This window comes from Bos indicus, chromosome 8, assembly GCF_029378745.1.
Source record: "Bos indicus isolate NIAB-ARS_2022 breed Sahiwal x Tharparkar chromosome 8, NIAB-ARS_B.indTharparkar_mat_pri_1.0, whole genome shotgun sequence".
Taxonomy (NCBI): Eukaryota; Metazoa; Chordata; class Mammalia; order Artiodactyla; family Bovidae; genus Bos; species Bos indicus.
In genome coordinates, this window is record NC_091767.1 from 29,801,436 (window position 1) to 29,814,250 (window position 12,815).

Below are 12,815 nucleotides of genomic sequence, written 5' to 3' on the forward strand. Positions count from 1 at the left end.
CATGTACTCTTTACAATTTCAAGGTTTAGTTTGTGAGTATATATATGTAGGTTTTTAAGTCATATTAATAAATCATAGGAGAAGTTAGATTATAGGAAGTGAGTTCCCAAAGCATGAGTCCACATTTCCTCGAGCAGGGTTTCCTCTTGCATATATTTCTAAGGGAGATAAACAAAGTTTTTGTAGTTACAGTGAACGCTGAAAGCATGGCATCAGAAAGTGTATGGAGATAGGGAGGTCTTATCATGGGCTGTGGTTGCTGTGAGCAGGGCTGCCTTCCCACACAAAGAACAGATTGTGGTTTAACTCTTTCCATGGCCTAGTTTAATGTGCTCGCATAGTAACTGAATTGTTCAAGTCTCTGCTGGAAACTACTGATCGGTTTAATGATTTCCTCTATGGCATTTGGTTATGCCTCATGCTGTGATGTAATCATCCACATTCTGTATTGTTATAAAATTTTGATTTAGGCTGATCCTGCTCTCGGAACATTTCACAGCAATACGTTAAAACACTTGAAAATTGCATTATCGATCGGATGGGATGTATAACTCTTCCGGATCCGAACGATAGACTGTGGACGTGCCGCAATCTTTAACACTGAAACTGAATATGATCTTGAAAATGAATTCGTAACTCTATGGGAGTTTGGGGGCATCTTCTTTGTTAGAGAGTCATTCATGGTACTTTCATCATTTTTACCTGATGGAATTCATCAGATTGCTGATTAGATAGAATTTATTCCATATAGTTCAAGGTGACCAGTACTAGGCTGTCAATTCTAACTTGGGATATAAGTAGTTAGATAAAGTTATTTTGCGGTTGAGGTGACGATACAGTGACCAGAAAAGTGGCCGTAGTGGAAGTTCTCATTTGTTTCAGATCTGGCCTCACTGCCCACTTACAGTGTGCACGCCCTGGATGTTAAGCTCTTTCTCGGAACAGTAATAGGCCTGAGCTTAGGAGACAGGTTTTACCTATGGCAGGAAGTAATGAAACACTGACTGCTTTGGGAAGTAGCTTGAAATAACTGTAGGTGCAGATTATCTGCCACTCCTAGCTGCCTCTCTGCCTTATAAAAGGCTTAGATGAAACAGGCAGGAAAGACGCAGGAGCCTAAGGTAAACCACTTTATTCACTAGAACGGATCTCTCCACGTGCAGATTCACAAGCCCATGCAAATGTGCACCCACAGCCCTGTCCGAGAATTCAGATGTGTAGCAAATGAATTGTATTGATTCCACAAAGGCAGGGAGTGACCAGCGGTGCACTCCTGGTGTCACCCTGCCACCGCATGCAGAGACACAAAGAATGTAAAGTTGGTGCCAAGTTGCCATTTTTCATTGTTCACCTCAGATTGATTTTTAAGGGTTTTAGAATAATTGCCATACTCATGTGATCGGTTAACAAATTAACTGACTCAGTGGGGCTTCAGATTCTATAGGAAGAGCTGCTGGAAGAACATCCGAGTCAATTCTGTTTTCAACTTTAGAAACTTTTATTTAAAAATGCAAGAGTGTGTCTGTGGATCTGTGAGAGAGTAAGAGCGTGCATGCGTGTATTTTTATGTGTGTGTGTGTATGGGTGTGTGTGTGTTGGGGGCTAGTGTTGCTGGTGGAGGGAGGGAATGTGCTGCTCCAAGTATGGAAACCTTCTGTTCAGGACACCGATACGACAAGCTGTGTCCTTGCCCACTTTCCCTCACCGTATACCAGTTTCTCTAGTTACCACTCCTGGAATGGTGCTGTTTCAGTGTTGGAATGTTGGACGTTTGATAAGAAAATGGATCAAGTTTAATGGCGCATGCTCTTTGTGCCACCAGCAGGCTCTTGCTGAGAGCATGCTCCAAAAGCGGGAACTGTGTGGCATTACACTGAGCATCTATATGCTTTGTGTTTCTGTGCCACAGAGAAGAGAAATGAACTGTGCCATCGCTCCTGCCTTCTGAACAGCTCTGCTCCGATTAAAAAAAAAAAAACTCACTGTGTTCTTTGTAAAATGGTACTGCTTAGTGTTAGTTGGTCAAGTGAATATTTAAATATTGAATTAGGTGCCAAGCACCTTGGTTGCTTACATTTTAAAGAATATAGGATGCATGGTGGGAATGAGGGGGATGGGGCCAGAGTGGAAATACAAACATGAATCTTTATTCTTTTTTTTTTTTTTTTTTAGGAGGGAGAATCAACCTGTGAGTCTTGGTGGAAAAGGGGCAGCTTGGCATACTTTATTTTCTTCTGGTCCTGCTATTTTGATAATTTTAAATAAGAAAAGAATGTTATTTTTATGTGTAACTTTTGGTACTGAATTGGGAATGGGTTGTGGTCTGATGGTTTGGAGCCTTTAACAAACTAAACTGACCGTGTATGTCTTGTTTCCCCCCCTCATCTTCCACAGGATGAATTTCACCCATTCATCGAGGCACTACTTCCACACGTCCGTGCAATCGCCTATACTTGGTTCAACCTGCAGGCTCGGAAACGCAAGTACTTTAAAAAGCACGAGAAGCGAATGTCAAAGGATGAAGAAAGAGCAGTCAAAGATGAGCTTCTCAGCGAAAAGCCTGAAATCAAACAGAAGTGGGCATCCAGGCTCCTGGCCAAACTGCGCAAAGATATCCGCCAGGAGTACCGAGAGGACTTTGTGCTCACCGTGACTGGCAAGAAGCACCCGTGCTGTGTCTTATCCAATCCTGACCAGAAGGGTAAGATTAGGAGAATCGACTGCCTGCGACAGGCAGACAAAGTCTGGCGTCTGGATCTAGTCATGGTGATCCTGTTCAAAGGCATCCCCTTGGAAAGTACCGATGGAGAGCGGCTCATGAAATCCCCACATTGCACAAACCCAGCACTTTGTGTCCAGCCACATCATATCACAGTATCAGTTAAGGAGCTTGATTTGTTTTTGGCATACTACGTGCAGGAGCAAGGTAGGAGCAGATTGTTCTTTCTTCTAGCCCGGCACACATTGCCCGCAGACCCCACGCGCAGAGCACCTGGCTTGGGTTAGATGGTCCTGGAGGCCCCTAGGTCTCTTGTTCACCTGATCTGGGGAGAGTGGCATGCCCCTGTTCCTCCACTCGCTTGTCCTCTGCCATGTGTAAGCCATGGAAATACACATGGAACTTTCCTACCTGGATAGGCATGGATATTTAAAGACCACAAAGAGATGCGTTTTCAAATGTCTTTGAAATAATACACTTTTTCAAAAACACAGACTAATCTGAAAACTACAGTTGATTACACTTCGCTCTTTGTCCTCGGCTACATTCTTTGCGTCTAGTCATCTTTTGCCAGTTTGAAAATGTAGCTTGATTTGTGAATAGTCAAACTGTTCTTTAACAGTCTTTGTATTAGCTTCCTAATTAACGAGGTAGATGAACTTTGTTCACAAATCCAGTGCTACTGCACTGAAAAGTAGAATGAACATTTCCTATTACAGAATGCTTAAGATAGCCAGTATCAGAAAGTATATCTTACGTAGACTTAGATTTATTTAATTTAAATATTTCTATCAACACCTACTTTTGATTGTGTAATATTCGCTGTAGATTAAACGGATTATAGGTCTTGTTTAAATAATTTATGTTCTCATATTCTCCCAGAGTGATTTGGGAACACTTAATACTGTCCGTTTACTTGAATGTAAATTCATGAAACTTACCAAGGAGAGAAGTCGCAGCTCTCCTTAGAGAACAAAAACAGAAAGTAGACTGGTTACGCTGGTTTAAAATAAATCTCAAAAAGAATGCAGAAACCGCATACCATACCTATTTAAAAAAAAATCCTTGATAAAGAGAGTGGGGTGAATGTTGCCTGAATAATTTAAAAATAGGTGATGTTTTTTGCTGAGTGTTTTCTGGATTCATGAAATATGTTTATTATTTTTATTTTTCTTAATATATTTTCTTTAAGAAGGTGAGAATTTCTTTACTTCAAATAAATTTATCGATATGTATTGATGTGCTTGTATTAGCAACAGTCCATAGTAAAACATTAAAAAAAAAAACCTGCTGAAAGTGGACTGTAGTTTAATCTACTGTAGTTGGTGGGTCATTTCTTAACTTGGCCAGGTGGTAGGGAAAGTGGCCTGCAGATAGCCAGGTGGCAGATGGTTATCTGATGTTTGTTATATAAGTGTGGGATATAGTCAATGGTATGAACTTCATCATCCCGAAATGTAAAATATCAGAATTACTCTTTTGACTAAGAAATCTAGGTATTACCATGTGTTTTTTTTTTCTTTATATTTCCTTGGCATAGTTTTAGAGATATGCTTAAAAGTTATCTAAACATTTCTAGCTTGATTTTAAATAATGGTGCTTGAGATCATACATTTGGAAATATTCTTTTTTTAAATAAAAGATTGCATATACTATTTCTATATGTTTAAAAGTTAAAGTTGAAGTAATGACGGTTTGGGGAAAAATGTATTTTTTCCCTGTGTGTCCTAAAATAAAAACTCATTAGCACATGACACTTAATTTGATTGACAGCTGTCTAGGAGGTGACATTATAAGGTGGACCGTATATATGTGTTGGATTGACTGTAAATGTGTTGTAACTCTGTCATGAAAGTCAAGACTGGAAGTAAAGTTTTAGAAAGTGGGTTATGTAACTTTTTAGTGCAGGGAGAGAAGATTTGCAAGCACTTCACTGCTGCTTGCATTTTAACTTGCTTGAAGGCTATTCCTTGAGGTGTGCACACATGTACATTCACTCCTGGGGCAGGCAGCCAACTGTCTTAGTTGATGAACTGACAATAAAGAACATATCCTTTGGATTTGGGAAGATAGATTGAAGAAAGAAAAATGCATAAATGCCTTCTGCATTGCACCATCGGTCATGATAGTCATAAAGTTTTAAGCAACTCTTGGAGACCACATTTTCAGATAAAAAATTCATTTTCTTGTTGTTTTGAGTCTCGTTTTGAAAAACCTTTCATTATCTTACACTGAGCACCTAATTTATATCTTCTGTTACTTGTGAATGCATCATATCTTTAATATCTGATGGCGCTTTCTTTGAAAAAGTCACATCAAGATGCTTTTGTGTTTTCCCTTTTTCAAAATTTTTTCTTTGGTCAAATGTAGGTTAATTACGTATTTTTGCAGTGCAGTTGGTTGAAGAGGGCATTTTAAAAGACTAATCTGTAGTCAATCAGAGAGCTGCATATCTCCCATTGTGACTTTTTACTTCTCCTCTAAGTGCATGAAAACCCACTTAAGTCTATTTTATTAATCAGGTAAAGAAGTATAAAGAAAAACGCAAGAGAAAATTCAGGAAAGAAAAATGTAATGTTTGCAAAAGAACGAGCAACAGAATTACCTTTCCCCCCTTTTTTCTTTCTTTCCCCACTTCTAAACGACTGGGAGGAAAACATGAGAAAGAACAGAGGGAATGCCAAAGATGGTTGCCACTGGCACCAGGATTGGCATCGGACCCTCTTTGTTTAGCTCAGGATGCCTGTGATTTGTTAGTTGGCATCCGCATTGCAGTGTGGAGTGATGTTACAATATATTGACAATTTCCAGATCTAGAAATGTCAATAGTCCTCTTGGTTATTTATACAAGATCACAAACTGCGTATCTTCTGGAGAATGAAATAAAGACCAGCAAATAATAAAGTTCATTGTTGACCAACTTCCTATGCTTTTTCCCTCTTTCTCTTTTGGTTCAACCCACACTTTTATTTATTTTTTTTTCATGCCCAGCAGCTTCAGCCTCATCTTTTTTTTTTGAAATGTGGAAAGAGTTACTAGAGCTTTGACACAAGCTATAGTGCTACATCTGCATCTGATACAGTTTTGGGGAGAATGTATGCATTTTGAAATCATTTCTGATATATAGTTCATTAGACTTTTGCATCCCATGGCCGCAAGGCAGGATTTCCTTTAGAGCGAAATCTCTTTGTTATTCAGCCTCTCCTGTGCCTAGAGTCTGGTTGACCGCAATTTAGTCCATTTTTCTATTGCTCTATGTTTAGGAAAGAGTCATATTCAATATAGTCATTTATTAAATGATGCTACCCTCACTTTACCTAAAATACACACATCATGTGGGAGTCCCTGCGTTTAAATCCATAAAATCATTTGACGGTATTGATTCAGAGGGCTGCGCTTCGGCTGTTTCGTTGCTACAAGAACCGCCATTTTGTTTGTGAAGTGCCAGGCGAGGGGGAAAAAAAAGGCAGACACTGTGCTGGATGCCAATAACGGTTGCCAGTGGCACCGAGGTTGGCATCAGACCCTCTTTGTCTAGTTGCTGAATGCCTTTGATTCGTTGGTTGGCATCCGCATTGCAGTGGGCACACTGGAAAGTTTTTGACAATCCCTGAATGAAAGCTGCTTGCTTGTTTGCTGCAGCAAACCTTAGCTGATAGAAAACCCTTCCTTTTATTTTTATTTTTTTAGGTTTCCTTTTTTTCTTTTTAAGATGATGGCAGATGAAAGGAAAAAAACAGCTCTAAAGTGCCCTCTATTTTTCCCGAGATATTAAAGATGTCCAATGATTCTTGGGCAGGTGGTACCTATTCCCCATATTGTCTTTGTTATTGCCTTCTTGAAAGCAAAGCAAAAAGGAAAAAAGAACCAGGCAGGCCTTGCACAGGACACCTTCTCGGGACAGAAGTGTGCTGTAGGGTGCCTGGTGTGCTCTGGGAAGGGTGTGGAGGGCTAGCTGGCTGCAGTGACATGGAATGCACTTGCCAGGACTGACTGAGGCTTTCAGTCACATCACTGCTTATTTCTTAGGCAATTTCTAGCTCCTTCAGTTTCTACACTTCCAAATTGTATAGTAAGCCATTGAGAGGATGTTTTTTTTTTTTTTTTTTTTCCTAGTTAGTAATGTGTAACAGTGTAAATGCTACCAAAAAAAAAAAAAAAAAATAGAGAACCTTCATGAGGAAACATGACACCAGGAAGACCAAAAAAAAGGCCGAAATAATTTTGGTTGAAGTTTCCTGGATAGTTTGCATGAACATTGGTTTCCAGTTAACCATTGTTATCTCATTAATTAATAAGAAGGATTAGCAGGCTGCACAGAAGGAAGTCTGGCCTGTGCAAGCCTTGAGTGGCCAGTCTGTGTCCTGTCTGAAGGGGAAAAAGGCAGGGTGGGGTGAGCTAGGTGGGCTGGGCTTTCTCTGAGGGAAGAGCTTTGGAGAAAGAGAGAGGTCATAACACACTAAGAAGTTTCCAGATCTCAAGAGAGAGTAACTGTTGTCATGAATTTACCAGATTCGAGTTTCAACTCAGCCTGACTGATTTTTGAACTGTACTTTGCACTCCTGTTAAACATGTTTTGGAGTGCTAGAGAGAGGCCCAGAACCTTATGGCTCTCATGAGAGAAGAGTTTCCGTTTTAGCCTGGTGGAATCCTTAAAATTGTGGATGGCAACTTCTGTTGTTTTATTGGTAAATGATATGATAATCAACGTACATTTTGAAGTTGTGAAAAAATGTGACTTGTTTACAGGGGGAGTTGTAATCATTATTATTGTGTTTGAAATAGAATCCTTCCGGGTTGTCACATATTATTAGAGAGGAAGCTAATGCTAACAATTGTCTTCCTCAGTTACTGACTTTTAGAATTCTTTGGGGTAACAATTATTATTTTTTTCATGAAAAGCTTAAGTAGATAATTGTTTGCAAGTTGACAGCATATTTTACCATTTTAATAAATTTCGCTTCATTTGCAGATATTTCCCATTATAGGGAAAATGAAGCTTTCATAATTTGTTAACATGAGGCTGCTCTCCAGGATGATTTGGTGTGCTTACATTGTGAAATGCTCAGAAAGCATGACATTTGTATGCATGTTTGATTTAGGGGAACCCTGTTAAGTTTTCCCATCTAGCATCCTGTCCTTGACTGAACTCATGAACTCTGTGCACATTTGTTTGCATTCTGGCTCTCGCACAATTCGCCAGATAAAGAAGGGCTCTTACTGGCGTGTCTTGCTCCTAGGCTTAATGAGACCTTTGTGGGAACACATATTGTAAGATAAGATACTTAGCAATTTTCTCGCTGATAAGGAGAAAACACAATCTGAGAGGCCAGAAGTTCGCCCTCTCGGCCATGATAGTTCCCGCCCTAAGATAGCTTTGCTGGACAGTTCAAGAGTTAAACTCTGAGGCCCCAGTCGCCAGCTGGGAAAGATTGGCATCTGTGTTCTGATGTGGCAAACTAAGCTCTTGCATTGCTCTTCATATGATCTCACTTTTCAAAGGGAAAGGCGAGAGAAATAGAGAAAGAAATAGAAGGAGGGAGGGAGAGAGAAGTATGATATTTGTTGTATCAATTATGATTTTCAGGTATTTAAAAAGTACATAACCATCCAGTTTCTGGAGGCAGCAAAGGTCAATAAAATACTCTGCTGACAGCAATAGGTGTCTCTCCCCACCTTATTCCTTCTAACCATATACACAGCACTGCATATCTTGTAATAAAAAAATTCAACTAGATTATGTGTTTAGATTTTTAGATTTAGTGCACTCTACTTCTTGGGTGGGAAAATAACTCCATATGCAAAGGAACCAAAATGATGTTCATTTTTCAGGAATACTGGTTATTTGGGGAAACGGTGGAATAACAGGGGATGATGGTTAGGTCTTCCAGAGGGTGCTCCCTAACAGATAAAGAGTGTGTTCCTGTGGGCCCAGCTGGGCAGGAGCCACTGAAGGAAATCTGTCGCCATGGCTTCAGGCTTCAATTCTTGAAAGTTTCTGTTTTTTAAGTGATGCCTGAGTGGTCTGTCTGCCCATAGCTGTACTATAGATTTCATAGGATTTTTTATTTACTTTCTCGTTCTTCCCTAAATTTGGAATTTACGAGGAAACTGCCAAGAGGAAATTAAAGTTTTAATCCACCGTTAACTTTTTCCTCTTAAGTTTGGCACTATAATTTGTAACAACAATCCAAGATATCTAACTAGTAATGTCTGTCTCCTCATAAACTTTCATTCTGCTCGATTGAACTGAAAAACTAGACCAGTGGGCTTAAGAAACTGTTTTATGACACTCTTACTCTTGCCATCCCTGCCGACCAGTTGGAATTTCAGCCCCTGAAGAGGGAAGGACCCAATGAGAAGCTGAGCCAGAATCATCTGGAGCTGTTAAAAGTTGAGATAAGTTTTCTGTCATCTCAGTGGCTTACATGGTAACTGACTTTATAATCTAAGGGCTCGTTACTACTTTGTTGGAAGGTTAAGGTTTTTAGAGAGTGGAAATGGCCTATGAGATGCTCCTTAAAATAGGGAATTACTACATACCTGAAAAAGGTGGGCAAATGCAAGGGTGATCCCTGGGTCTGAAACTGACTTTGGGTGGAAGTGTCTCTTCAGTTGATGAAAGAGTGGATTTTCTAGTTTGAAGTTGAGGAAAGTTTGACTTGCGACACTTGAGGAGTCTGTTAGTCCGTGTGCTGTGACAGAGAAAATGATCAGTTGAAGTGTTCAAAGCAAAGTTTTCCAGCCTTTCTTCCTTCCATCCTTGTGTCAGAGGAATAATTTTAGAAATCTCAGAGAACTAGTGGTTATGCGATGGGAAACGGGCGTTGTTACGGTAGCAGTCCTCTACGCCAAGCAGAGCCAGAGGGGAGCTTCCTCTTCAAGCTCACTTTTCTCTGGCAATGTGGTGTGTCATCTCGTTTTAAAATATATTCTTGGGTCCTTGAACTCTAATGATGTGATGTGGTTAATTTCACTGAATTCTGTTGTTGGGATTTAGCATAGAGAATAAATCACCGCACTGCAGAGAACTTGCGAATGTTAAGTGCGTGTCTTGGAGGAAGGAGTCTGTGGGATTAGTTTGTGTTAGACTGGATGTTACAGGATGTGAGCCTAATGGGACTTGAATGCTTGGGCATTTTGGTTGTTATATTATCCAGAAAATAGGAAAAAATGACCACCAGTTAACCAATGAGGTGAAAAGACCTTGAGGCTGAATTGAAGGCCACACAAACAAGAAAAAAAAATCTTCAAAAATTTATATCAAGCAATGTTCTAAGAGTGGAATGCAAATTATTCTTGCACATAAATATATTGTATATAATAAAACAGTTAGATACACATATTCTCACTGTTTATGATGATAGTTTAAACAGGATAGCATTGATGAATCACAGATGAATTAAAGAACTCTGAATAAAGACTATATAATTGAAAATATGGGGTGATGGATGAAGTAATTTTACTAGCTGAGAGTTGCCTGGAGGTTGTTTATTTTCAGAATCCCATTTTAAGGCAGTTCAGAGCATGTAGTAAGTTATGGATGAAGAACAAATCAGTTGAAAATGGGATTTGTTTAAACAAGCACAAAAAAGGAAAATAAGAATTGCCTTTGAGAAAAAATTCCTTAAATATATTGCAATTTTTAAAATTCAGGTTGGCTTCAACTCCATGCCTCAAAGTAAGAAATTCAGTAAATAGTATTGAGTTGAATTATATAATACATGTGTCTCCAACAAAACTGCACAAAAGCATTTAATAAGCATCAGTTCATATTGTGACACTACTATACTGATGCAGCATGAAGCTGAAGACTTTTTTTTTTAAGGCTTCAGTTTTTCAAAACTCATATTGTAAAAAAGAACATGGAGAAAGTTACTGTTGTTAACAGGGAATGGTAGAGCTTAGGACAAAAATCTGATCATGAGCACAGATGTTAGGATGGTTATTTGAAATAGGGTGTATTCTGTAATTCATGTGAGTAGGGGATTACATTTATGTCCATGTTAATAACACGAGTATGTCAATATGAAGTCTATACCCCTCTATTAGTGAATTCTAAAGTGTGAAAAATGTTCCTGCTTAGGACAACTTGTATTTTATTATTCTGACATCTGCAGTTTCTGGATGGATTACCTTAAATTTGCTATGCTATGTTAAAAGCCTTGTTTTATGAGGTCGGTCTCAGCTTCTGGCCTTGGTGTCAGGAACCCTGCTACGTGATGCAACTTGCCTTGTTAGGTTTAATTGACCAAAGCTGATGTGTTAAAACAATTCATTTGTGCTGTAACTTATGCCCTGGCTAAGTTGCTACCTGAATCCTTTGACCTTGACTAGTCTGGGTCATGAAATGGCTGCAAGCTGTTTGACCTTTCTATTGTGTAGTAATGTCACTGTTTCCTCTTATTCTTTTATGGTAATAGCTGACAAAAAGCCCCAGCCCTGCCTTACACCCCAGTGGATTCCAGGCGTCCCTCCGCAGCGGCCACGTCTTCTGTTTGACATGGTCTAGCTGTAGAAGTGACTTTCTTTTGTTTGCTGACAGTGATGGGAACAAATTTGCAGCCCTCATTGCTCCAGGAAGTGGGGGATCTTCGGGCATTTAGAGAAATTTGAATTCCTTCTGCTTAGATGTTCAGTTTTCATGTTTTATGATTATTCATATCACCATTTCCCTTCCCCCTCTCTTCCGAGGTTGGCTTTTCAGCTTTTTATATTTATGGTTTTCTTAATAATTACTTTTCAACATTTTCAGCTGTTACAATAAAAGTGACAATACTTTATTGTCACTATATAGGGTAAAACTGGTAAACTTAGTCATGCTTTGGGTTAGTGTAGGTCCTAAAATGACTGACTTTGAAACTTCACCTCTTAAACTTGTCTGGCATTGGAAAAAGCTGTATGCTAAACATGTAGGATTAGAACAAATTTTTAAGAACTGAGAGTCATGTTGTAACTTTATATATTCCATCTTATAGTTTTAGGGGAAACCTATTCTTATGATTTAGATGGCTATATTTCAAAACATTAGTGAGCCATTAGTAAATTTGAAGTTTTTCTTTCTTTGGGGACATTTGCCAGCATGTGAAATTCAGTGTTTATTTTAACGAATATTAAAAAATTTTTTCCCCTTCTTTATGAAACCCTTCTATGCAAAAATAGAGAATTTTACCTCTGTTCTCTTCCAAAGCAGTGAAATAATTTTATTTTTAAAATATTGGAAATGCCTTCTAAAATGTTAAAACACAGATATTTTTATCCTACCAAATTTTTCTTTGCCAAATATGACATTGTAGTTCATGATTTTTTTCCCTATATTTGCCAGATTAAATATTTAAAATCCAAGCTGTTACATTTTATTTTTAAATTATTAGAGGAAAAGAGGAAGTTTAAGTTAGAATGTGCATTTCCTTACTTGTATGTCCCATACTGTTTATCCATGTGTGTGGATACACTGACAGATGAGAGGCAATGTGGCCCAGGCACTAGAACCTTGGAAAAAGGCATGGGATTTTTCTACTCCCATTTTTAAAATATCTGAAATGGCAGGTGAGAAGGTTTTTCTTTTTCTTGATTCTTGCTGTTTTAAATGATTTTTTCCCCTCAGGAGTGTTCACAGAATCAAGGAATTTAAATGATTTTCAACATTGTGTTGCTAATCCAGCATCCTGGGACCCAAGGAAGGAGGGTGAACGAAACAATCTGGTTTTAGTCAATAGCCTCAGTTTCTCTCTCCTGTCCCATAAAATCTAATCTAGACTTGAAAGCACCTCTCAGACCTTTCTGCTCATTCAGTGGTGTTCTCAGCGGTAGAGCCAACATAGAATCGAGTTGGGATGTGGTTAGTGGGCTAATTGGTCACATGCAGTGGGACTGTGGTACAAGAACAGCGGACCAGCCCCCAAGGGTTTAAAAAATGTCTGCGATTTCTTCCAGAAATCTGCCTCAGTTCCTCCACTGAAATGATTTATAACAGATCTCAGCTGCTGAGCTAAAGAGCGGAAGTTCCTGGATCTTGGGTAATTGATGTGTGTGTGTGTGTTTGTGTCTCGCAGAGTTGAAGTGAATGCAGAGGAAAAAAAAAGTACGGCTCAGA

At 39.0% G+C, this 12,815-nt stretch overlaps 1 protein-coding gene across 12 annotated transcripts in view; it reads left to right on the top strand.

Moving 5' to 3' along the window:
- The window catches only part of NFIB (nuclear factor I B), a 257,801-nt gene that overhangs the window by 4,242 nt on the left and 240,744 nt on the right, over positions 1-12,815 (top strand). For all 12 annotated transcript variants that reach the window (XR_011568030.1, XM_070794542.1, XM_019965916.2 and 9 more), the window contains exon 2: positions 2,395-2,926. Coding sequence is in view for 11 of the 12 variants with exons in the window: in XM_070794542.1 (XP_070650643.1) it covers positions 2,395-2,926 (532 nt within the window). In the remaining variant the exon portion in view is untranslated. The remainder of the gene's footprint in view (positions 1-2,394; positions 2,927-12,815) is intronic.